Below are 27,944 nucleotides of genomic sequence, written 5' to 3' on the forward strand. Positions count from 1 at the left end.
TTCCACGCAATAACCTTAATCAAAAAAGGATGGACAACTTTGTGAAGAGTGGGAAAAAGTGATTTGCAAGTAAATGAATTCTTAAATCGAGAGCAAATGTCGATATCAGAAGTCTTTTTTAAAATAAGTGAGATAAATTTTGTAATGAGATGCATTGAAAAGAAATTTCTTCAACTGGATTAAGTAAGTAAAAGTGAAGGTTACGAAGGTAATAGGGAACTAGGTTAAAGTTTTATAAGAGTTTAAGAAAGTGATTAAATATAGTTTGAATTCTTTTTTTTTAGATGTTGCCGTCTATTTTTAAAATCCAAAAACAGAACTGTTTTTTTTTTCTTCTTTGAAATTTTAATTTCACTCTTTACTTTTAATAAATTTATGTCTTTTTACCACATTGATTTTGAAAAACCTTTAAATTAGTTTAAAATGTGAATATCTATGAATCATAGAAAACTAAATGATTAAAATGGATTAAGTACAAACTTAAATACTATATTATTCAGTTATATCAAAATAAAACCATTTGTTTAATTTAATGAGAAATTGAACAATCAAGAGCTTGGTTTTATTTTATAGTAAATTTGGATCACAATTCATCATGTATTTCAACACAAAGGAGCGTCTAAATTTGACATGACAAATTATCATTATTTAATGCAAATGGAACGTTTATAAAACCATAAATCTAATTAACAAGGAAAGACTAAAAATTTAAAGGGTATTAATCACTTTGTATTACGATTACAAAGAAGCATATTTTTTTTTGAGGGTGGAATTGGAATTTTTTTTACAATTTTCTTTCTTTTTGCTGTATTCGGCTTTTAAAATAATTTCTATGCGTGACCCATTTTCATTATAATTAAATCAAAAACTGTTCTGCCACCATTTCCATCAGTGTGTTTATAATCAGCTCAAGGATAATTCATATAAAACTAAAGAGCCGTGCTGGCTCTGGGGATAGAGCAGTGGTTACCAACTGGCGGGCAGCGGGCCGCATTCGGCCCTTGAAGCGTTTTTCAGTGGACCGCAAACTAAAATATATTAGTTGTCATTTTTTTTGGACAATTTTAGTAAAAAATCTACATGGGTTGGAAATACGTTTCTTTCGTTAAAAAAAACCCCCTAATTTCTTCGTTTCTGTGAAATTTATTGTACCAACGGTGCAAAAAAATTTATTTTTCAGGTTTTACACCCAAGAAAATATTTATTCTAATACAAAAATAATTGTGTGTGTTGCTCTTTTTTATTTCGTTTTTTTCTTGTATTTTGTGAATATAATTTAGCATGTGCGTATCAGAAATTTTCTCGAAGAAATTCTCCGATTTAACTTTTTGAAACCACTAATTTTGGACGAAATTATTTACATTTGTAAGTTTTAAAACGCATAAAAGAGGTAATGAATATGATGTTTTGATAAATGAATATCAGGTAATTAATATCAGGTTTTGATAAAGTTGCGGCCCGCTATTTGACTAGTGTTTTTAATTGCGGCCCGGCCTCATGTAAGTTGGAAAAGCCTGAGTTAGAGCGTTCGTCTTTCAATGAGGTGAACCGGGTTCAAATCCTAGCGATGGTCGGTCGATACGAATTCCGCACTCGGCTTCCAACGACCACACTGCTGACGTAAAATATCCTCAGTGGTGGAAGGCTCATGTGTTAGAGTCTCCTTTTAAGTCTGGAATTCCCTTGTCTTCTGAATTGAGTACAGAATTACAAGGCTACGGAGTTGATCATTGGTAGTAGTAAACTCAAAATTTGGTCGGCTGGTCAACGACGGTTATAGTTTAAATAAAATAAAACTAGATAGACTAAAATAAAATAAAACTAGAAAATTTGAAATGCTATAAGCTTTGAATACATTATTAAAGAGGTGGCAGACAAGCCTCCCCCCCCTTCTATTTTTGCTTTTGATCTGCATTAGCGTATATGCTTGATACTGAAACTTATACCATAGAGCAGCGGTTCGCGAATTATTATGGATACAGAACTTTAACTGATCAAGCATCCTTTGATGGAGCACCAAATATATAAATAAAATTTAATAACAGCTGTAAACATACTAACCGAAGAAAGACTACCAATTATTTCGATAATATTTAAGAAATATTAATATTCTTTAAAAAATATTAATATTATTAATATTTTTTTTTCAATAATCGTTTTATTCATAAGACTCTGGAAAATAATAGGAGTTACGTCAAACAGTTGAATTCGCAGACCTGGAGTAGGTTGTACCTAGTCTAGTTCTAAATTTGTTTTTGGGGGTCAAAATGAATAAAATTATAGTTTTCGAAAAAGAACTTTCATAAACGCTGAGAATGGTTATCAAAGAAACATTACTCTTGAATTTGGTCATTTTACTTTGAATGGAAAAGTTCGACGAGAAATACTAATAAAATTTTTCTTATAAATTATGCTATTTGTTTTTTTTTTTACTGGCATTTTACAAAATAGTTAAAAATAATTTTACAAAAAGAACCAAAATGTCAAATAAATTATAGTTTGATGTTTAGATATACATAGAATTACAGGTTTCAAAAATTATTACTGATTTAAAAAAATTAAACTCTCGGAACCTTGGTGATCTTTCCACAGAACCTAGAGTTCCGCAGAGCACTATTCGTTAGAGTATATTCAAATGTTCTATGGTAAAATATTTTTAAAACTTCGATATTTTTATTCAAACAATTTTGTTCAGCTTTAAGGTTTTTCAAACACTGTATTAATTTAAATTTCAGGATATTTTGTATGCACAGATTAAATTTTTTTTTCTTACTTATTATATATTAACAAGTGGTTTTAATTGTTTAAGACACGTAAATTAGTATCACCCATTTCTCGTAACGCTCTTTGTTGTGATTTATTGGTAATCCTGAATGTTAATAAACCAAAGTTAAATCTATAATGTGGAGTTTATTTCAAACTTAACAATTAATTTGGAGCGAATAAGTTAGTAATGAGTTAAAACATTGGCGTACATAATCTTAGGTGCGCTCCTATCTTAAACTTGAAATAAAAAAAATTAGAGTTATAATATGAAACATGAACACTATGGCGAAGAGACATACGAGACTTATTAATTTTATTTAAATTTAAGATAATGAAAATTATAATAGCGATGAAAAGGGGAAATTTTGAAAAGGTACTGAATTTAAACATTGTATACAATAATCATAGAACGTAACTCACTATCTTACAATAATATTCAAAGTTTAGTTAAGGATTATTATTATTTATTAAGCGAATTTAAAAGAAAACTTATAAAAAACATTTTTATTAGTGTCATTTTTGGGGGGTATGCCGGCTCAAACATCGTGAGTCCGCCCTCCCCTACGCAGCAGGGGCGCTGTTTACGCCATTTAGATTAAACATTGTAAGTAACAGAGCCTTCACGAGAGAAAAACAAAATAAAATTTAAAAAAATGCAGGGTGTTTAAAATTTTACAGTCCCAAAACATTGCGCAATTATTTTTATATAGTATGATTACACTTTTATCCGTTAGAGCGAACTCTCATGCTGTTTACGAGGTTGACAAATGCTGCGGAGCAATAGATTTAAGGCTGTTTTCTCCTCCCGCAAGATTTCTGGGAGAGGACTGAGAACTGCAATAGCTCTGTCAAAAACATTCCACACATGCTGGATCGGGTTATGGTTTGGATATCTAACTGCCCTTGCCATTCTCTGAATATCTTAGGTTTCAAGGTATCCAGTTTTTTATTGTTGCGAATAGTCATCCAGAAAGATGAACTAGGGACCGCCAGCGCATCTGAAAAATTATAATCCTTAGCTCCATTCTATTTATATCTCAGAGAAGTCAGGATGCGGTATAGATAAGCTCGCCAGAACTGGTGCAGGCAACATCAATCCTGGACACAGGCTTAGCGGGGCAATTATTAACAAGTACTGATTCAGTCTGTACAGTGATTCTTGACATGTACAGACAACCAAGAACACGGCACCATCTCTTCACCAACATGGAAGAGGGCCATTCGGGAAATCAATGAGTTATGGCTTGAGAAGAAGACATGGTGAACGATTTCACAGATCTGTGAGTCTTTCGCAGAAGCATCCTGACTTCTCTGATATCTATGCAATGTTGTTCAAAAGCGCAGTCGGTCTTAAGTTCAAATTTTTTTTTTCTGTTTTTGTTATATGATCAAAATGCCTAGATATAAATAGTAAAAATATCTTATTTGGTTCCACTATTGAGATGCTAAAAAATAATTATAAATATCTGTAATTAACAATTTTAAAACTTTCTTTCCTAGTGAATAAGTTTCTAAGGCACTGAGCTGCACTTAATATTCTTATGCATTATTGAGAGTTATTTACTTAAAGGAATTATAATAAACATATATTACAATGCAATTAATTTTAGAAATGTAGTAAGGACAAAATTTAAACTAGTCAACCCTACAAAAGAAATATAAATTTTCTTCTCCCCATTTGGCAATGTTGTTATCGTCAACCATTAAGGCAGAGGGGGTACGATTGTTCTTGCTTTCCAGTGGAGCCATCTGTGGCCAAGAATTTTATGGCTTCTGCCACACCCATTTATAGGGCGGACCCATTCATACATCTACAGATCGTAATTTTTATATGAACCAGAGAACAACCAAACTCCAATTCAGTAACCACTGAGGTATTGATTTGTTATGGGAACATGGAGGACTTTGTGATCTGACATATTTAACACACACCAGTCACCATTTACTACGTGGGGAGTCTTCGGCTGGCTGGATTCGAACTCCCTTTCTAAGCACTCTGCCCACCAGAATATCCCGGCCTCCCATTTGGCAATGAAAAAAATAATATGCACATTTTCAGACACAGCATAAAAACATTTATAAATATTTATTAAAAAATATACATTCTAAAAACATTAAAAATCACAGAATTTTTTTTATGTTGCATTCAGAGTATTTTGAGGTAGGATAACTTTAAAAACTTCATAATGATGATTGAGTCCATTTTGTAAATGTAATTTCCAGTGACTACCCAATGCTCCACAGGAAGTTTCAGTAGCATAAAACACTCTATGAATTCTTGAATGAACTAATGCCATTGCACACCTATTGAAATATAAAATGGATGAATGTTTCTTTTTACAATCAATATTCAAAGTGTTTTTTGAAATTTTTTTCATCAAGGAAAATATTAAAAAAAGTCACAATTTAAGTGCCTAAGAGTTAAATCTCTTTGAGGAATGATTAATACGGCCAGCTTAAATTTAGTCAACACACTATTATTACTTTTCCTGCACTAACTTCAAAATTTTTTTAATATCAATTCTAGCAAAAGAATGTAAAGAGCAAAACTGAGTTTCCAGAATATCAAGAACTGAGCTTTGTAATTTATTTTAAAAACACTTTTACAAACACAGAAAAACAATAAGAAACAATTGAAACATGTATTGTTAATGCAGTGCTTTGCATATGCTAAGTTCAAAGCAGTTATAAGTTTTTTTGGTTGTTCAAGCAATTCAAAATATTAAAAAAAGGTTCTAAAAAAATTATGATTAACAAAATACATTTGAACTATAAAATTCCTAATATATATATACAAGAAAGAAAAGAAAGTATTTAACTGTGCACTTATTCGCAGAATCAAAAAAAAATTATTTAGAAAATACTTAGGTGGCCTGAGAGCTGGAAAGTTTGAAATACACTGAACAGGATTTAACTATCATGAATAACTGTTGCAAACTTACAGCAGTAATAACTTTAACGTACTATGAAAAAAAAAAACAAAAAACATTATTTTACAAGATGAGAAGGTCTCCAAAAAACAGTCCTAAATAAATAAGATTGATTGTTTGAAACTCAGCTATGGAAATATTAATATATATATATTGAATACTATATACTTAATGAAAAACTGGTTTTTAGTAAATAATGACACTACAGAATTTTCTACATAAATTTGAAAAAAGTGTATTAAAAAGAAATATTTCTCAAGAATATTAAGAAAGAAGTACATCTTAGGTTTTGCAATTTGAAGCAGAAAAAAAAAGTTCCTTACATAATGCATGGCTCTCTTGAAACATAAAGGTCATATTTTGTGCATAAATACGGAAGGGATGATTTAACATCTTTAGATTTTAAGAGGGTTAGTTCAGCAATTTTTTTCTCTTCATCAGCTTTATCATAAGTTAAAGAAAGAACATGCTCACCTACAAAAAGAAAAGAAAATCTGCAATACAAATAAATACAGTACTTTAATTTACACAAAAAAAAGAAGAATTTTTTTATAAATTAATAACGATTGACAATATTACTACAGTGAGATGTTTATTGTAAATGAATGAAATATAATTACTTAATATCTGATATGAAGCACTTTAAGAATTCCAAAGCTAGTGTTCAAATCAAGTACAATATATTTCTGAATAACAGGGGATAAATTTTAAAATTAGGTTTGTGCATTTTGTTCAAAAGATTATAATAAAAATCAAAATCCATATGTAAGCTGAAATGAAAAAAAAAGCTAAATTTTTGCATCTATATTTGCTATTTAGATAACATATTTTTCTTTTTCTATAAGATTACATACAAAACAAAAAAGAGTAAATAAAAAAAAATATTATGTATTATTTACAGTATTATTTCAGTGTATAAATTGAACTTCTTTGATGAGTAGGCAGATTCTTACTTAGCCTTCTTCGTTTAAAAAAAAAAAAAATAATAATAATAAAATAAAGAAAGAAAAAATTAATTTACGTAGAAGATGACCTCTTTAGCAAAAGTATGAAAAACTCTTAATTTTTTTAAACAAAATACATGATAATGCAAATTTGCAATTCGTCATGTAGCCACAGAAATAAAATAAGCAATGCAAGGAATTCTTTAAATAAAACTTTGAAATGATGAGGGAAACAATTTTTCTAATTATCATAAGCCATAAAGACACAGCACAAATTAAAATTTATTTCACAACTGAGAATTTATTTTTAAATTAGAAAAAAAAAATTCCTTTTTTCTTGTATTTTGGAAAGTAATAATTTTAATACTATGCTTTCCACCTCATTATCATCACATTATAATTAAAACATATATTATTCAGTAAATTTTTACTCCTGGTCTGAATGATATTGCTATTATGCAATAACTGAGTAATGCATTTTTATTTTGTTTAGTTTTTCTTTTAAAGGTGATTTCCAATTACCTACTTTTAGGTACCTTCACCAAAAATTATTGTTTATCAAAAAATGTTATAAATATTAAAAGCAGAACCCTAATACCCTTATTGATATCAAGAGCTAAATATTCTCTCCTATTTAAAGTGAGAATGACAATGACAGACATATAGATAACCCCTTTACAACAGCAAGATTGTAATCCTTTACCCCTTTTTTTAATAAAAAAAAAATATTAATTCATTTATGAGTTAAGTTTATAGCAGGGGTAAAACATTCAAGAACTTCATATGTTTCTTACTTTTATTCCTGTTTCCTTCTCTTGAGGCAGAATAATTGATTCTCCTTCTAAATGGACATAGATTTTTCTCTTTAGTGTGTGAAGTTAATAGAAGTGATCAGCATAATTTTTTTTTTTTTTTTTTAAAAAGTCCGAAATTTGAAACAAAGCAGAAAAAGGAACCAAACTTAATTTCTTTCTATATTTCAAGATCACAAGGAATGCTGCAACTGTTTAAGGTGCTTTGATTTAAAGCAGAAAAACTACAGCAAAAGACAGTAATTTGTTTTATGTTATTCGAAACTGCAGATTTCTCATTTGCTTTCTTGAAAAACATTAAGGTAAACATTATATAAAATGAATGTAAAATTTTGAAAATTAACTGAGACTGTACTAACTTAACTCTTATAAGTAACTACTAATATTTTCTTTCTTCCTTTTTCAAGTAGTATTATAGAAAAGTTTTTTTTAAAAAATTTATTTCACTTTATGCTTTTTTTTTAAATCTCAGGTTTTGTTGAGACTTTAAAATAAAATTTGTGCCGAATTTTTTCTTAATATTTTCTCATCTTTATAATTTTGTTTGAGGACAGATGTATTTATATTGCATCTAACTGGAGAGAAAAGGTAATATAAATGTTATCAACACAATTATTGATACTAATGATTTAAGTAATCAATAAAATATTGCATAGATAATCAGCAATAACAAACACTGTGAAAAGTTACAGAACACGAGCACAATTGTTAACACTGGCCCAAGGGAGGATCAAAGACAAAATCTTTATATTAACAGCAGGATTCTTCAGCCAGCTGAATTTAAGGGCTGTGCTTACAACTGGTGGATGTACATGTAAAATAACACTTATGTCGGAATGGAGTTTTAACATAAAAAGTAGGCAAAAAATACTGAGTAACAGTAGAAGTAAAGTTGGAAGGAAAAAAAACTTACTGTTTATGTTCCAAGATTCAACTCCACCTTGTCCTTTTGCAACTAATTCAATAGCAACCATTACTGCGTGTTGAAGAGGGTGTTGATGTCTACAATCGTGTGAAACAGCTACAACATTTGAATTAACAGGATCAACAATTACACATCCAACATTTTCCTAAAAAAGCAAACATTTGTTTCATTATTATTGCAGACCAAATTTTAGGTTAGACATTTATTTTAGTTAAAATAAAGTTGTGTAATTTTGTAAACACTAGTTGGCACCATCGAGCCAAAACTTTTAAATTCCAAAGCCACAATAGAATGGAAGAGACTAGTTTAATATTACATATACATGTCACTTTGACAAGAATTTTAATTGAATTAAAGATACAATAATTGAACACTAAATCTCTACAGCTTGGAAAAACATTAACATCCAGTGGAATAATTAAAATAATTGAAAGATTATTTTAAAATGACATCAGACTCTTCAGCCACATAACCTTCCAAAAGATAGAAAAATATGAATCTTCTGTTAAATTTTTAGAACTATATAAATAAATTATTAGTATAAAGCTGGAAATTGAAATATTTAACTTAATTGATTTAATAACTTAAGAACTAATTTGAATTAAAAAAAAGCAAGTTGGGATACTTTTTATCATCTGGATTAAGAGTTAAATTTAAAAACTTATTTAAAATTTAAGCATAGTGAGATGCAATACTCATCATGAAACGTAAGAATATGCAACTTTGAAAAATAATAATCTTCTTGTCAATAGTTTTTGCTTAACTGAACTACACATTGCAAAAAGAGAAAAAAAATCTTCAACTTGAGAAATTAAAAAACTATGATAAAAGAGATATTAGAAGTTTTTTCAACTATCAAATAATAATAAAAAAAAATGAATGAAAAGAAATAAATACATACAATTTAATGTTTGTTAAAAAAAAAATTTGTTGAAAAAGTTGTTACATTTTGTTTCCTGCTTAAAAAAAAAAAAAAAGATCAATTATTACTTAATTTGAAAAATTGAGATCTAACAGCCAATAAGGTTACAATAATGAGTTTCCTTAAACTAACTTTTTTATTTTATTTGAAGAATAAGGATATCATTAACGTATTGTATGAATCGCAAATATTAATTTAGTATTTACCTTTGATTGTACATTTTTAATAAGTTCTGGAATTTATACTAAATGCTGGAATTCATTTTCAAAGATTTAGGATAATGGGTGAAAACAAACAAAAAAAATCTTACAAGGTAAAAAACAAAAAATTTATAAGTATAAATATAAATAGCAATAATAAACTTAAAAAAAAAAAAGCAAAAATAATATAGTGAAGGAGCTTAGAGGAAGATTCCAAGTGACATTTGAATTTTAAAAACAAATCGTTGCCAGTTGTGCATATGAATAAAACTAAATTTTTTCTCCTTCTTGCTCATTAAATAGGATGGTTTCTAATAAGAAAATGAGTTTGTTAAATAGATTCTTATTATTGGTATATTTTCTAGATACAGTAGAACTCTGATTTAACATCAACTACAAATAATGATTTTCCGCTTTTAACTTTTTTAGCGTGGTGTCCTAACATTTTCTATGTCAATAATGTAAAAAAAAAAAAAACAGTACTTAGAGTGTCCTCTATTTCCCTACGTTTCAAGCCATCTTTAACCCAACTATTAGTTAATAATTTAAAAATAAACATGCTAGAAGCTTTAATCTTAATATCGTCTGCCTGGAAAAGTTTCTAAAGACTGTATTGTTTGTAAATGAAATGTTGGTTTCAAAAAAAGTAGTTTTACACTAGTTCCGTTTAAGAAGAATACTGATAGGGACTTTATGGAGTATTTACAATGTAATAATAATCTGATGACTTGTGAGTCAGAGGCAATTTCAATAACTGAATCTTCAGATCCTTCATCATCATTTAATGAAGCAGTAGTTATGCTGCAGAGACTGAAAACTTTCTTCAAAGAACAGGATGAACAAAAGATAGAAGTAAATGTCTTGGAATTGTTAAAAAAATCATTACATATTTTAAGATATAAAAATGGTAAACAAACAAAAATGACAGATATTTTTCTCATTAAAAATAAGGTAAGTTTTTCTTCATTACTAAATATTTCCCATGTAAGTTTCAGATTGGATTTAGGTATTTAAAAAAATATAATTAAATTTGCAAGCATTTAAATTTTAGCTTTCAAGGGAATTTTTATGTGCCCATTATACAAAGGAAGATAAAAAAATAAAGTATCTGCAAGTTCATATATTTTTATTACTGAATAATTTTTTGCATTACAAAAACAGTTAACAACTTAACATTTTTATTTATTTTAACTACTTAACATCTTTATTTATTCCCAACCAAATAAATACATATTTATATAGCTACATGCATATTAACATTAAGAACATTAGTGGAAGATTAATATAAATAGTTATACATAAAAATGAAATTTAAGAACTGCATTCATATAAAGTAATTATTATCATATTAAGTAATATTAATAATTTTGCTTCCGTAATTATTCACCACGAAATTCACCTTTAACTTTTTGTGTCAAATTTGGGCTACAACATTTTACTTTTAACAAACGAAATCACATTAAGAGATTCCTAACTGTCACTGCAATTGTTTATTTTCATTGTAAAGCTATTGTCGAGTTGTAAAAAAGACTGGCTGACTGTTTGCTCATCTACTAACGATGGGGTCGAAATCTTTGGGTTAAAGTGGTAGTTTTCTTTTTCTTTTCATGAACAGCAAGCATACAACTAGACTTTGACCGTCTTCTACCTTGCATAAATTATGAATACATCATCATTATTTTATCCCCCTGCAAACATTGTTTTTAATATCACGATAAATATTAAAAAGTATCTGCAAAATAGGAGAATCGCATCGAATGTATCCGCACATGGCGTGCGCCTGTGTTATCTAACTATGCCAATATAGCATGGTCCCCTTATTTGCATTTCAATGTATATTATTCCAAAATTTTATCTGTTCTTACTTTATCTGTTTTCCTCATTTATTTATTTAGTCTCAGCATTTTAACCTTGATGTTGAATCTATTTACTAATATCATTTTAGCATTTTTTCACATAATTTTAATATATAATAATCTTTAACATTTATGAGGCAACGAACTAAATTAATTTTAGGGTGTTATAAATGGCAATTCATAACTTTAATGGTAATTCATAATTAACCATAACATAAATTATGTAATTGTAAAGTTAGATGTTTTTCTCAAGTTTGTCTTTTCTATATTAAGTTTTTGGACCAATAAATGACTACCTAGGTAGTCCTGTAACCACTAAATTTTCACTACTGCTGACAGTCCGAATCATCATAAAGGATGAATTCTAAATTGTCACCAAAAACCCTTTAGTGTAGCTCCAGTGTAATGTTAACAGCCAAACCAAATCCTTAACTTATTAAAATATCACTTAGACTCACCTTCCTCTTAGCTCTTCAATTGATTAAAATTTACATGTTTGGAAAATCATACATCACCATTCTTCCCTACTCTAAGACACATCTCCATATACATCTGTATATTAGATCTTTCTTCACTAGAGAATAATTGATCCTTCAATGCTCTTTCAATACTAAATCAGGGATAAAAAAAAAGAATAAAATACATTTTTCTACAGAGAAAAAAAATAAATATAGCAAATATACAACAAAATACTTGCAAATTCATTTAAAAGGACAGCCAAACATTTGATAATTAACAAAAATAGTAAAAGGGTTATACATAAATAATAAAACTAATTGTGTATTTAACAAAATTGAGAAATGAATATAATAAAAATAATAATAGACTTAAAATGTTTCTTTCTTTATTAAAAGAAAAATGCATTTTCTTTTAGTTATTACAATTAAATTAAACTTCTATAATAAACAAAAATTTTTAAAGTAAAAATTGTTTTATGACAAAAAGATGACTAAATTAATTTAAAATAGACAAGCAATGTAAGAAAATCAAACAATTTTTGAAATTTGATTTACTGAAACCATCTAATACTCACTATTTATTTTCTCTAAACTGTACAGGCCAGAATTTTACTGCTTCTTTAAATTGACTATAGGTCCAAGCTGGTGTTTTAGGTATATCACGTACAATCACTGTATCTGATAAACCATTCGTGTTTACGTGGGACTCTCCGAGAACATATTTAAGAGAAAAAGACAGAACACCTTCAACAGGCTCATTTGGTAGCAATGGTCGAATAATAATTTCAAATATATCTAAAAAATATGAATAAATAGAGAATATTTTATTATATATGACGCTTAATAAATTTTAATATAAATCAGTGAGCTGTGGTGACTCAGGGAACAGAGTGCTCGCTTTCCAATGAAGTGAACTGGGTTCGAATCCCAGCGATGGTTGCTCAATATGAATTCCGCACCCAGCTTGCATCAACCATAGTGCTGATGTAAAAATAGTGGTAGATGGATCATGGGTACAAGTGTATAATTCAAAGATGAGCTCTCAATTAAAACAATAACAAAAATGTATTTTGGTACATTTGGCTTACACCTGCCTTCATTGAATTCTTAAATCAATCTATTACATTTACATTATAAGACGACATCTACTGGCTTTGAATTACATTCTCATTATAAGGCGCCATCTAGTGATTAATAATTTTATCAGATTCTACAAGAGTCCCTTTGCGGTCAGGCTAACCATGGGAGATTTTCATGGTTTACCACTACATGCAAAGCAAATGCAGGTAAGTTTTATCAAAAAGTTCTTCACGAAGACAAAATTTCTCCTAATACTTGATCCAGAAGTTCCCTTGTTTTCTGGATTAGGTTCGAAATTACAAGGCTACGGAGTAGAACATTTGTAGTCGTAAACCCAAAATTAAGTAGGCTGTTCACCGCTGGTTATAAAATATAAATCAGTATAATAAATTAAAACTAAAAGCGGGCAATGCTTATTTTTAAATAAATAAAAGTAATATTTGAATTTCAATATGCTGAATAAAATAAAAGTTTGATATTTATGACATAAAATATATTGTTTTAAACATAAAATTTTTTACACAATTATACATGAAATTTTACAGCAGCATAATAAAATACATTTTTAATCAAATAACAATATTAGAATGCATAAATGCTCTGATCAATAATAAACATCATATTTAGTAACATAAAATAAAATTTTTATAGTGATTAAATGGAAAATCTGAAATTAAATACAGCTGTATATAACAAATCAGAGTTACCTCATAAAAAAATTAATTAAAAAAAAATTAATACTATTTCCATTGATTATCATAACTTTTATTTCAATTTTTTTAAAATTATAACTTGATTCTGTATGAGCTGCATCACCTAATTGCTTATACTTTAATATTACATTGAGAATTCCTAAAAAATGTTTTCTTAAACACGTAAAATATAAGTTTTTTGTTGCTATACCTTAAAGCATATTTTAATGATACATAAGTACTTCAGTTTTATCTATTTATTTTTAACTAGAAAATAAATGGTAAAATGCTTATAGACTACCAATTTAACAACATGATTGAATCTTTTGATATTCTTTGGTTCAAAGCTACAATAAAATTTTTAATTTTAAAAAGAAAATCTATAGCTAGATTTCATGCCAGTAAGGCGACATGGTGACCATTGTCACCAAATGTTCTACAAATGTCGCTAAAATCATAAACAAGGACGACAAATTTGTCGCATTGAGTTTGTTGCATTTAAAACAAAATCTGTTGTACTAATTTTATAGTATTTAAGCGTGGTATTGGTTGGAATAACTGAAAGTGTCTGGTACAAAAATTTTTAAATTTCAATGTCAAAATTTCAACTTTAAATGTTATGCTGTGCTTTGCATTCATGTACTGACAATAGAAATTGTTTATAAATGAAATAATATTTTTTGCTCTTTTAGAATTGACTTCATTTAAAATATATTTTGTTAGTTTTTACTTTCCTCATCTATTTATTTATCTGGTCTCAGCATTTTAATCTCTATGTTGAGTCTATTTATTCATATTATTTTACCCTTTTCCACTTAATTTTAACAAATCCTAATATTTAATCATTATATAGATAATGAACCTAATTAGTTTTAGGATCTTATAGAAGGCAATAAATAATTTTTGATGTATACCATAAAACAGTGTTTTCATTACAGAAAAAAAGGGGAGAGAATTTCTCACCCTTTCTCAAAAACAGGGTAAAATTTCTAAAAATTAAAAAAAAAAAAAACTTTACGCGTATTTTTTATTAAAAAAAAGATTATATTTAATCAAATATTTAAATTATACTTTTTAAGAAATTGTGATTATAATCAAAATTTTTACAGGCATTGAGATTTTTAATGTTGTGTTTATAATGAATTAAATTTGTGTGCTGAAATGCCAATGGTGATAAAATTATTTTTTTATGTCCAACAAATATTGATAAATAATAGTGCATGGAGGTGTTATATTTCTAATTTTTCTTGGGCCTAGTTCAGGAAATATCAGGCTTTGACAAGGTACTGTTTGATATGCCTTTTGATTAGTTTAATTTATTATAAGATGTTTTAAATTACACTGGTGGACAAAACTAAGAGATGGAAGATATTTTCCTAAATATCTAAAAAATACTGAATATAAATAAATGAAATTTGGTATGGATATAGCTTATTCATGATAATAAAGNAAAATATCTTTTTTTTCAGTATTTTTAAATTTATTTCTGTAATACTGTAAGCTTCCGGAGAAACTCAGAGGCTCCTATGTTATATAATATTTCTCAACATATTTTGTTCTTTGACAATTTCTGAATCAAGAACATCCAGTTCTGTTGCAGCAGTTTTCGCCAATTTAGATTTTCTTAATTTCAAATCATCTATCTCTTCTTTTATTCGTTTTCTAGAAATTTCAGCTTTTTTTATTCTTTTACTTTTTTTTGGTTTTTAATGCATGTCTCCATCTTGTTCTAGATCCTTTTACAGCATCTAGCATTTTTTCATTAATGTCTATGTTTTTTATTCTATTTATAAATGAAACATAATCATACTTACGCCTTTGTGAAATAATAGAGTCTTCATTGAGGTTTTCAACCAATAAGCTTTTATTGATTGAAAACCCCCTTCGACTGTTGTGTTACCATGAGAGAGGATAAGAACAATTTTTATAACTTCCCACAAATTTTCACATTTTTTTTCTCCATGAAAGTATTTCGAAAAAAATTATCTAATCTCTTTTGCTGTGGATTAAACTCTAAGAAACTCTTTTGCTCTTCTTTTTTTTTGGCAGCATCACAAAACAGTAAAAATTCCTTTTTTGATTTTTCAGCTGTTGTTTCAGCTACTATTCTGTAAACCAGTTATTCACACAAAGAGCAATAATAATAGCAACCCTATCAAAAATTCCTTATCATTGGATAAACAGGAGGAAAATTGCTAACAGCACAGGTTCTACCAGGGAAAGAGGAATGTTATTATGAGGAAATTACATACCTTGAATTACAGAATTTTTCCTTGAAACTTTATTTTTGCCTGTCAGTCTTTGAATGAACTATAGTTTTTTTTTATCTTCCTAACTTTATGAATATGTAAGAAAAATCCTGACTTTTGCAGGTTTTCCTGACTGTATAGGAACCCTGATGCTACAATAAATTTTTTTATTTTCAAAACAAAATCTATAGCTAGAGTTCATGCCAGTAAGGCAACATGGTGACCATTGTCACCAAATGTTCTACAAATGTCGCTAAAATCATAAACGAGGACGACAAATTTGTCGCATATGTTTCGAATTTACAAAATAGTAATCGCATTGAGTTTGATGCATTTAAAACAAAATCTGTTGCACTAATTTTATTGTATTTAAGCGTGGTATTGGATCGGAATAACTGAAAGTGTCTGGTACAAAAATTTTTAAATTTCAATGTTAAACTTTCAACTTTAAATGTTGTGCTGTGCTTTGTATTCATGTACTGATAATTGACAATTCAAGAATTGTTGACAATTGTAGAATTGTTTATAAATAAAATAATATTTTTTGCTCTTTTAGAATTGGCTTCATTTAAAATTTTACAATTTTTAATATATTTCGTAGGTTTTTCTTTCTTTGTTTTCTTCATTTATTTACTTGTCTGGTCTTGACATTTTAATCTCTATGTTGAGTATATTTATTCATATTAGTTTACCCTTTTCCATTTAATTTTAACAAATCCTAATATTTAATCATTATATAGATAATGATCCCAATTAGTTTTAGGATCCTATAGATGGCAATAAATAATTTTTGATGTATACCATAAAATGTATGATCTAATTGTGAAGTTTGATTTTTTCCCCCAAGTTAGTTTACCATATATTAAGTTTGGACCAATAAATTTTCATTGCTGGTGAGAACTCTATCTTTAACTAAATTTGAAATGAATAATAAGCAAATCTCCAAATAAACGATTGACAAGTTTGATTAAAACTTTCAATATATAGATAGATTAGAAATGTAATTAAAAGCACTTATTTAATGTAGAGAAATGTACTGTAAAGTCTAAAACTATTTAAAAATATACAAACATATACCTTTTTCATCAGTCCATTTGACTCTCTTTAAATGGGATTTTTCTTCCAAAGGAAAAGCATCACTCAACTCTCTGTAGGGGGAAAAATATACAAAAGTTAAAATTTACTTTAAAAAAAATTATGATATTTTATGATAACAAAATTAATATCACTTACTTTACAAGGCGGGACGTTTCTTTTTTTGATATAATTTTTCCAATAAACATTTTTTCTGGAAAGAAAAATAACATTTAGACAACATGCTAATTATTATAGTTTTACATCATTTTTAAAACAGCATTTGTAACAGCAGACGTGCCAACCTAGCAAAATTAACATTCAGGAGTTTTACTAACAAGAATTCAGGAGATTTCAGGAGGGGTAAAAAAAGGTGCATGGTATGCAACATTTGGCACTTCTAAGGAATTTTAAGTAAAAAATTTATTAAATATAAGAATGCAAGAAATTTTACACACTAATAGAGCAATAATTGTTTAAAAATATTAAATGGAAATAAAATAATTAAACACAGATTTAGCAACACAAAACTATATTAGGTAGATACTCTTTAAATAAATACCATTTCCTTAATAAAACATTATTCAAAAACCCGACACTGTAATAAAAATACACAAAAANTGAATTGAAAATTCCACATTTTATCAATTAGTTACAAGAATTTACGTGATAAAATTTCATGAATAACTTATTCAATTAAAATTTAAAACAAAACAAAGAAAATTCACCTGTTATAACTGTTTCAATGTATTTCTCTTCTATTACAGGAACTATAGTAAGAGTATCTCCTATGTCTTGACGTTTTTTTGCACCTATGGAAAAATATTTATGTTAATCAAACTTCACCATGGAAACATTAAAAACATGGTTGGAAAGACAAGACATCTTATTCTTAAGGGCTATTTATACATTTATGTAAACATTTTAAGGTTTACAATTTGCTTAATTTTGCTAACAAGAGGGAAAAACTCAAATTTCTTGTTCATATCCACTTTAGGGGACTATACCTATTACCCATATTACCTATTACCCATATACCTATTACCCATAATATGTTCCAAAAATGTATAAGTACCAAATAGCATTATTCAGCAAAAAAAATCTCATGCAAATAGCAAAGCTAATTAAATTAGAAAAAATAATTAACTAAAAATAAATAAATATCATATATCCCAGTGTATAAGTTCACTTTTAAAACCCTCAACATTTTATGAAAAACAGAGAACCAAGTTATACATTAGTATAAAGTCGGACATTCATTGATGATGAAATATCTATGCATTATAAACACAGAGATTAAATAAGATGACTCTGTAACCTATATCACTTTCAAAAACTATTTATAGTATGTTATATAAATACTTTGCATTTTCTCACATGATATTTTTTTTGATATGCAAAGGCTTCTTTTTAGAAACAATATTTTAAATCACATTCAGAAAAAAAAATGGGAATAAGAAAAGTTAATTTATTCAAAAGTATTTTAAAAATTGTGACTTTGTCAAAAAATGAAAATTTTTAAAACATACCTGAAGTTATAAATTTAAAGATTCCAAATCATGAATGTTCTTAAATCACTTGATAATGTAAAATTTTGTAGATTTATGAATTCCTTTTTAATTTAAAAAATTTTTATTTCTAAATTTTTTCACAGACGACTTACACGAAAAATATATACTACTTTTATAAATATAAGTAATTTATGATTACGTAATCAAAAATATAGGGTCGATACACAGTAAGGATATACAGTAAATTAATCTTACATATTCATAAGCTAGGGCAAAGTTCACCATTACACATCTAGATGTGTATTTCACACAATGGATTTGAGTGCTACCCCTAAAAAATTTAACTCGCTGTGAAAAATACGATAAATTTTTTTAAAAATTTGCTAGTTTTTTTTCTCCAACTGTTGAATAAAGACAATCCCACAAAAGTTTTGCCAGTGAGGATAGAGAGTGTGACAAGGTCTTCCTTCATGTATTCTGAATTTAGGAAATAAATTGCTATTGCTCTATTTCTGTCTATAACAGCAGAACAGCTGCTTTTAAAAGAGATTTTGCAACTCGGAATAAAATTTAAGAAGTCAGGTTTGTAGCAATTGGATGACCTTTCTAGATTGTTTTGTGAAGAATGCCTTTTTTATGCCACCAAAGATGTCAATTGTGACATAAATTTTAAATATACTGCGAAATGGTCGAAACAAATAAAAAAAATTCACGAGAAATTTAAATTCCATATATTTTTATAATAAATTTTGTTTAGGAACATAAGCCTGTTTAACCTGTAAATAGTGTAAAAAAATTGATAGCTAAATGAAATATTTTTTGGTCAAATATTCGGGAAACATTTCTAGTATATTTACTTTATACAATTTATGTGTTAGTTGTAATATAATCATGCTGCAAAGTGGCAATACACAGTTTGAAAACATAATCTCTGTTTTAAAGTTAGCTTCTCAATTTTAAAAATTCACACTCTAAAATTTTTTAGAAGTGTGAAATTATTTCCTAAACATTTTTCTCTTGATAAGGCTGAATAGGGATTTTTCCATTTGAATATATAATTTTACAACTTGAAAATATGCTTACATATATTATATACATAATTTACTTATAACATACATAATTTACTTATAACATACATAATTACATATTCATCAAGACACTCGTGCATAAGGAGATGCTCCCGTATCATAATCTGCCACATTAACTACAATCGCCAAATTTATTTTAAACTAAGAAAATGTTGATATATTATCTATGTTAAGTATCGTAATATGTCCTGCGAACTTTAATCACAAAGGAGCTAAATAGATTTCAAACATGCAAATTAAAAATAAAAAAAAATATGTAGATGTCTGCCAAGAAGTGGCTATGACTTATACCTTTGGAGTTAGTCCCTTTCTGTGATGTTTTTTTTTAGTTTCTCACAGGCCGTTGCCCAGAAGTTACCAAGACTTGGCGAATATTTTACAATAGATCACGATATGGAATTCTTCCCCCTATGAGTTTGTCCGTTTTTCTAATGTTTTTTGTAAAAAATTTCTCATGGGTCACTACCCAGAAATTGCCAATTATTCTGTCTTAGATCACAATACAGAAATCTTTCCATGCATAATACTAAAATATACAAAAAAAAGCAATAAATTGTTTTTGTTCTACACAAATATTACACAATTATGTTTAACAATATTACTTGAATTTTTTTTATCAACTAAACAACCACATGCACTCGCTTAGTTAGAGTACTAATACATTTTACATGGTACTAGGAGGCATTTTTTTTTCTTTTTTATTCTATCAGGCATAAAATATTATAACAATACTTTAATAATAACTGAATAAAAATGAAATATTTTCAAATGATGCAACTTAATAGAGAAGCGATTATGATAGTTAATTTATACACACGTTCTAGAGAAAGATATTCTGAATTTTAAAAATTAATATTCAATCTCAGGCAGCATGCATTATATATAATTAAGCCCACACAACAAAAGTGATTGATTACCATTTCCATGTCCTTCGATAACTTTACGCTTCTTATTTTCAGTAATTTTTATAGACTTTACAATGCTTGACATCTTATTGATTATAATTAATTCTTTACTTTTTAAAAAGATGGAATATTGACAACCACTATTTATTTGTTGGCAGTGTCTATTACACCGACTATCGGTAAGATAGCCTCAGAGCTATCGCGCCGACGTTGACAACAGCGCCACTTTACAGAAACTAATTCATCGGTACAATAGCTATAAGTTATGCTTTTCTACCTGTGTATGTGANTAATAATTATTTAAATTAAGAATAATGTAAAATTTAAATTATTTTTAATTAAATTGTTTGCAAATTTTTTTTAATGAAAATATTAAATATAGTTTGAGAAAAATATTATTTTAATATAAGAAAATAACAAATATTTCAGCTTTATTTTATTTAATTTTTGTTTATCATATCTAAGTAAAGGAAAAAAATATTTAATTAATTAATTTGTTATTAAATTAATTTTATTGTTTATTAAAAAAAAATTTTATGCCATCAAAAATTGCGGAAACAAAGTTTTGTTATAAAATTTTGTATCAATTTTTTTCCTATTTTGTGTTAATAACAAATGTCACATTTTGTCCAAGAACCAGGAACCATCGATATAGTATACCATAATATAACACCTTCACTAAAATCGAAGCAAGATACTACTTAAATGCGTTACAAAACTGGTAATATTATCAATAAATATTATGAAATTAAAATTAAACGAAACGCAATGTAAAAATTTCTAAATTACAGTTCAGAAATGATGTCACAATACGTTTGACCTTTTTCTTCCCTTCTGTCACAAATGTCACACTTCCCTTACTTGTCACTTGTACTTATACTTACTTATACTTTTTTATACTTACTTTCTTGTCCCTTTCCCGCTAATGTAGTACATAAACATACATTTGCACACATCAGAAACAAAACTCTACTTTATAAATTATTTTCCATTTTTAAAAAAAATTTAACTAAGTATTTTATTGAAGTTTGTGAGTATAATAGTAATAATTGTCAAATGTGTGCCTTTACTTGTTTGAAAACTTTTTTAATTTGCTGATTTTAAACACTTTAATTTTCAGTAAACTTTGGGATGTGACACTTATCATTTATGAACTGCCTATTATTTACGCATTCAGTTCATCGAGATACATTAAAATACGCAAAAAATAAACATAAAGATTTTAAAGCGAAAACTATGATGTTTCGTGACTCATGACTGCTACATGATGGTTCATATTATTTGGTAACAGCCTTTTAAGTACAAATATCCATCTTACTGTAAAAATCAATTTTTACTGTTAAATTTTATATCGTAATTTTTACAGGAATATTTATTTAATTACAATCATTCGGCCATTTGACAGTAGATATTACTGCAAAAATTGTGGTAAATCAGATTTTTGTTCAGTGAAATGTAATAGAAAAAAAGTTCTGGCACTCAGGGTGCATGTTGCTTTTTTACTTGAATGTTATCTGGAATTTTTTATAGTGTATAAAGCTGTAGAGTGTAAAAATTTTTTACAGTATATTTACACTGTATACAATGCGCTACGCACTGCGCACTGTATACAATAAGTCAATGCGCTACAATTAACGAAACTACTGCAGTCTCTACTTTTTTTCGTTGTTTGTAGTGAATGAAATGCGCTACTATTTAAAAAAAAGTAGTGTAGTTGAGTAAAACGAGACAAAAAACGACTATCAGTTACTGAAAACTATTTTTAACAAAGGTTTAGTAAAGAAAGAAGGTTCAAACATAACTATTTTTAGTAATTCTTGGTGTATATTATATTCTCGAGGAAATTAAAGATTGAGTTTTAGAGACTTAAAAAAAAATCGCAAATGTTTTTTTATTTTTTAGCACTTCTTGAATTTATTACCAGTCAAGAAAAACAGAATATGACATAAAAAGTCAATATTGAAAAAAAAAAAAATTCGCAAAAAAGGTTTAGAAAAATAAATAGGCTTACATAAACAAGGATTAGATATTTCTTAATAATTTCCCATGGTAAAATAAACATATTATTTTTCTGAACAATTTTTACGAATTTTTAATATCTTTAATTTTTTAAAATTTTGAGTATGAGTGTAAATTCAATATCTTCAGCAAAATCCACCTTTTTTAAGTAGTTAAATCGTGACTACATTTCGAAATTAGTTTGCAGGCACTATATTTTGAAATAAATAGTAGTAGTTGCAGTTAACTACATTTGCAATAAAGTAGTTGAAGTTAACTGCAAAAATAATGAATAAATTCACGCGACACAAGAAACTTCAAGTTTCCAAAAGTAGAGGAAGTGGCAAACCTACGAATTAATGCTATGATTGGTTTGTGGAAAAATTATTTAATGCTAGAAAAAAAAAGCAGTATGTCATCACAATTTTTTTAACTTGAAAAAAGAAAAATATATAAAGCAATGCTATTTTATTTACTGAAATTGTTTTGAAAAAGAAATTCGTATTAATTTTTAATATTCATTGTATTCGTAAAGGAATACATATACACATAAAAGCCAAATTTTATTATGGAACATGTCACGTAACCGCATCAGTTTGTCCTGCCCTAACACTATAAAAAAACGTGACAGTCATTATTTAGTGCCTTAGTTTTTANTGTTATCTGTACATTTTTTTTAATGAATTCTTCCACCATGTGTATTTCAATTCCAGTGGAGCCTTATCAAATTTTTTAAATTTCTTTGAAGCATTTTGTAAAGTTTACGCTTCTCTCTTCCAGAAGATCGTCCTTTTTTCTTTTTCAAATTCATGAATGGCTATTTGTTATTCTTCATATTAAGAAAATCAAGATGCTACAAAAATTGTAGCTGCCTTGACTACGATAAACAAAGCTAAATTATTTTTGAAAAAAAAAATCGGAGAGTCACGTGGACAGATACGCTCTATGATTGGTTAAAAATTTGATCGGTAAGATAGCAAAATGAATTTTACTGCGCCGATAATCGGTGCAATAGACACTCCGTTATTTGTTTACAACTTTTCTAGATACAACGCTTTTGGCTTTCTATTTCTGTTCAGCTCGATGTATAAGTTTTGGCTCATTAATGATATTAATATGCCAAAAAATTTTGAAACTTAATAGAAAAACGTGGCTCCATCTATTGAATCAAAGAAAGGACAATATTTTAAATTATCAATGAAGCATTTTTTTTATATACATAGTTGGAGTTTGAACAAGCTATAATAAATATTATGAATAAATATAATAAATATAAGTAGAATAAATATTATGAATTATCAGTTACATTTTTAATCTTTTATTTCAATTTTATGTATTTTGAATTTTATTTTTGTATTTGCAATAATGAGTTTCAGATAGTTTAATTCGTAAAATTGTAATTATATGACAGAGAAATAAATTGAATTTAACATATTTTTCCCTTATTTTTAACAATAATTATCTGAAAATATTGAATAAAAATATTTGCCCTAAAATTAAACATGTTATAATAAAAAGTAACTAAACGAAGATAACTAAGTTATTTCAAAGTAGGGAGTTTAAATTTATGATAATTATTTTAAAAATTTCTTGAGTATTAATTAATTTACAATGCTATAAATTTAGTTAGTAATAGTTAGTACCTCGTAATTAATAAATAATGTTAAGAAATATAAAACAAAAATATGATTGTTTAAATTAAGAATAACGTAAAATTATTATTTCTAATTAAAATATTAAACATAGTTGGAGAAAAATAATATTTTAATATAAGAAAATAACAAATATTTCTGCTTTATTTTGACATTTAATTTTTGTTTACACTATCTGAGTAAAGGAAAAATATTTTTAATGAATTAATTTGTTATTAAATTAATTTTACTGTTTATTAAAAAAAAGTGCTATGCCACGAAAAATTGCGGAAGCAAAATTTTTTTATAAAATTTTGTATCAATTATTTTTTTTCTTTTTTGCGTTAATAACAAATGTCACATTTTGTCCAAGAACCAGGAATCATCTATATTAGTATACCAAAATATAACACCATCACTAAATAGAAACAAGATACTACCTAAATGCCTTACAAAACTGGTAATATTGTCAATAAATATTATGAAATTGAAATTAAACGAAACACAATGTGAAAATTTCTTAAGTTACAGTTCAGAAATGATGTCACAATATGTTTGACCTTTTTCTTCCCTTTTGTCACAAATGTCACACTTCCCTTACTTGTCACTTACTTACTTTCTTATCCCTTTCCCGCTAATGTAAGTATATAAACATATATTTGCACATCAGAAACAAAACTCTACGTTATAAATTATCTTCCATTTTTAAAAAAAAAATCTAACTATTTTATTTAAGTTTGTAAGTATAACAGTAATAATTGTCAAATGTACATTTATTTGTTTGAAAAAAATTTTAATTTGCTGATTTTAAACGATTTAATTTTCAGTAAAATTTGGGATGTGACACTTATCACTTATGAACGGCTACTAATTTACGCTTTCAGTTCATCGAGATATATTAAAAAGCGCAAAAAAGAAACATAAGGATTTTAAAGCGAAAAATATGATGTTTCGTGATGCATGGCTACTACATGATGGTTCATATTATTTGGTAACAGCCTTTTAAGTACAAATATCGTTTTTTTCTCGGTAAATCTTTAATTTAATGTAGTCCATGCAAAAAATTGCGAATAAAATTATGATAAAAAGTACGGCACCCGGAGTGCAGCATCCGTAAAATCCATCTTACCGTAAAAATCAATTTTTACCGTAAAATTTTATATCGTAATTTTTGCAGGAAAATTTATTTCACTGCAATCATTCAGTAATCTTATAGCAGATATTATTGCAAAAATTACGCTACATCAGGTTTTTGTTCCGTAAAATGTAATACTAAAAAAGTTCTGGCACTCAGGGTGCTTGTTACTTTTTTACCGAAATGTTATCCGGAATTATTTATAGTGTATAAAGCTGTACAGTGTAAAATTTTTTTACAGGATATTTACACTGCATACACAGTGATCTGAGTCAATGCGCTACAGTCAACAAACTACTGCAGTCTCTACTTTATTCGTTGTTTGTAGTGAATGAAATGCGCTACTATTTGAAAAAAGTATTCTAGTGAGTAAAATGATTCAAAAAACGACTATTGGTTCTTGAAAACTATTTTCAAAGAAGGTTTAGTAAAGAAAGAAGGTTCAAACATAACTAATTTAACAATTCTGATTTGTGCAAATCTTACAGAACATATTTTGTTCTGTAATTCTCAGTGTACTTTATTTCTTCGAGGAAATTAAAGAGTGAGTTTTAGAGACTTAAAAAAATCGCAAATGTTTTTTTTTATTTTTTAGCACTTCTTGAATTTATTACCAGTCAAGAACAACAGAATATGACATAAAAAGTGAATATTGAAAAAAAAAAAAACGTAAAAAAAAGGTTTAGAAAAATAAATAGGCTTACATAAACAAGGATTAGATATTTCTTAATAATTTCCCATGGTAAAATAAACATATTATTTTTCTGAACAATTTTTACGAATTTTTAATATCTTTAATTTTTTAAAATTTTGAGTATGAGTGTAAATTCAATATCTTCAGCAAAATCCACCTTTTTTAAGTAGTTAAATCGTGACTACATTTCGAAATTAGTTTGCAGGCACTATATTTTGAAATAAATAGTAGTAGTTGCAGTTAACTACATTTGCAATAAAGTAGTTGAAGTTAACTGCAAAAATAATGAATAAATTCACGCGACACAAGAAACTTCAAGTTTCCAAAAGTAGAGGAAGTGGCAAACCTACGAATTAATGCTATGATTGGTTTGTGGAAAAATTATTTAATGCTAGAAAAAAAAAGCAGTATGTCATCACAATTTTTTTAACTTGAAAAAAGAAAAATATATAAAGCAATGCTATTTTATTTACTGAAATTGTTTTGAAAAAGAAATTCGTATTAATTTTTAATATTCATTGTATTCGTAAAGGAATACATATACACATAAAAGCCAAATTTTATTATGGAACATGTCACGTAACCGCATCAGTTTGTCCTGCCCTAACACTATAAAAAAACGTGACAGTCATTATTTAGTGCCTTAGTTTTTATGAATAACAAATTTGAATTATGCAATAAATCTAACGACCCAACACTTAAGTTAAATGATTCATATTTTTACATACGATTTTGTTTTATCAAATGTTCAGTTTTTCACGACTTTGGTTGTTATTCCTGTTGAGATTATAACCTGAGCAATGAGTTCTTTTGGTAAATTAACAGCTTTGTCAACACTTTATGCTTATTTTGGGATTCCAATTCAGAGACTAGTGACACCATAAATTCTAACATCTTGTTTCATTTGAGCAGCTTTATGAAAATAAGAAATTAAGAATCCCACGTTTAGTTCGAAATATATAAAATGTAACAATTCGTCAACTGATCCCTGCACTACAAAATATTTAGAATATATTGATAAGTGATGAAATTCGAAAATATTAACATTTTAACACGTTCTAAATAGTTGTTGAAGTGGTCATCATTCTTTAAGAAGATGCTATACGATGAGAGAAATTTTTCATCGTAAATTCTCTTTAACCTCCGTAAGTAATTTAAGTAAGCAAGAAGTACAAAAAAAAGAGTTTAGGCAAACCTAGAGTAAGCCATAAAGTTTCAATACTGAAGAGAAATTTATAAGATATCAAACTGATTACAAAATATGAGAGAATAACTTGGGATTACGCAATGAAGAAGTTCTCTTCAAATAATTCGTCTGCAGTTTGAAATTTCGAATTTTTTTTTCAGTAATGGAAACTTTATCGCCTTCCTCACTTTTTGTATACTTTAAATTTTTAACTAGTTATGGAGGTGAAGCAGAATTTGCTATGAAAAGTTTCTCTGGCTGTATAGCGTCCTTTAGTAATGTCTTTAGTAATGTCGAGGTGAGTTGGTCATCCAATACAGTAAAGAAAAGGAAGTTCAGCATAGAAAATAGCACATTTCACACAGTTTACCATGTAAAACTTACGATTGAACAGTAAAAAATTAATTTTATCATTGAAAATAAGTGAAGAGTATCGAATTAGCAAAATTTTATGCACATATTTAATCCATCACTATCAAAAAAAAAAATGTTACCTCATTTTCAGCAAAGGTTTTTGAAGTTTGTGCATGTTTCATGGAGTCACTGTATGCACCTAATATATCTTATCCGATAATTTGTTGTCGTTGTTGTGGCAATGTATTCTTCTCTGGAACCAACAACAAACTGATATTTATCAAACTCTAAGTCTGTAGAATCAAATAAGAATTGGGTGTAGAGCACAATTAAGTAGGTTGTAGGCCTCTATCGGATAATATGTGAGGTTTGTAGAATCAAAATGTAATATGAAGGATATGCATACGGTTTTAAAAAAAATTTGGTTCTAATATTGTTATCGAAAAGCAGGAAATTTCTTTTCAATGGCTTTCATCCTAAAATTAAAAGAACGAAACTAAATATTTTGCAAACTTTGGTGGTGAATAAGAATTT

The 27,944-nt window shown here is 27.4% G+C and overlaps 1 protein-coding gene across 3 annotated transcripts; it reads right to left on the reverse strand.

Annotated features, from left to right (window-relative positions):
* Positions 1-4,835: 4,835 nt before the first annotated feature.
* LOC107449331 (probable inactive tRNA-specific adenosine deaminase-like protein 3) lies at positions 4,836-27,664 on the reverse strand. 3 transcript variants are annotated; one of them, XM_043040477.1, is made up of 9 exons: positions 27,551-27,664; positions 17,637-17,720; positions 17,068-17,122; positions 16,912-16,982; positions 12,389-12,608; positions 11,866-11,965; positions 8,366-8,522; positions 6,020-6,170; positions 4,836-5,070 (listed from the first exon to the last, which is right to left on the reverse strand). In XM_043040477.1, the coding sequence occupies exons 3-9, from the start codon at positions 17,115-17,117 to the stop codon at positions 4,902-4,904; spliced, it is 918 nt and encodes a 305-aa protein (XP_042896411.1). In that variant the 5' UTR covers positions 17,118-17,122; positions 17,637-17,720; positions 27,551-27,664; the 3' UTR covers positions 4,836-4,901. The 3 variants fall into 3 exon arrangements, with proteins under 3 accessions (XP_042896411.1, XP_042896409.1, XP_042896412.1); XM_043040475.2 differs by lacking the exon at positions 27,551-27,664 and adding an exon at positions 20,425-20,679; XM_043040478.2 differs by lacking the exons at positions 4,836-5,070; positions 27,551-27,664 and adding an exon at positions 20,425-20,685 and having other exon boundaries at positions 6,051-6,190.
* Between the last annotated feature and the right edge of the window lie 280 nt (positions 27,665-27,944).

This window comes from Parasteatoda tepidariorum, chromosome 1, assembly GCF_043381705.1.
Source record: "Parasteatoda tepidariorum isolate YZ-2023 chromosome 1, CAS_Ptep_4.0, whole genome shotgun sequence".
Classification (NCBI taxonomy): domain Eukaryota; kingdom Metazoa; phylum Arthropoda; class Arachnida; order Araneae; family Theridiidae; genus Parasteatoda; species Parasteatoda tepidariorum.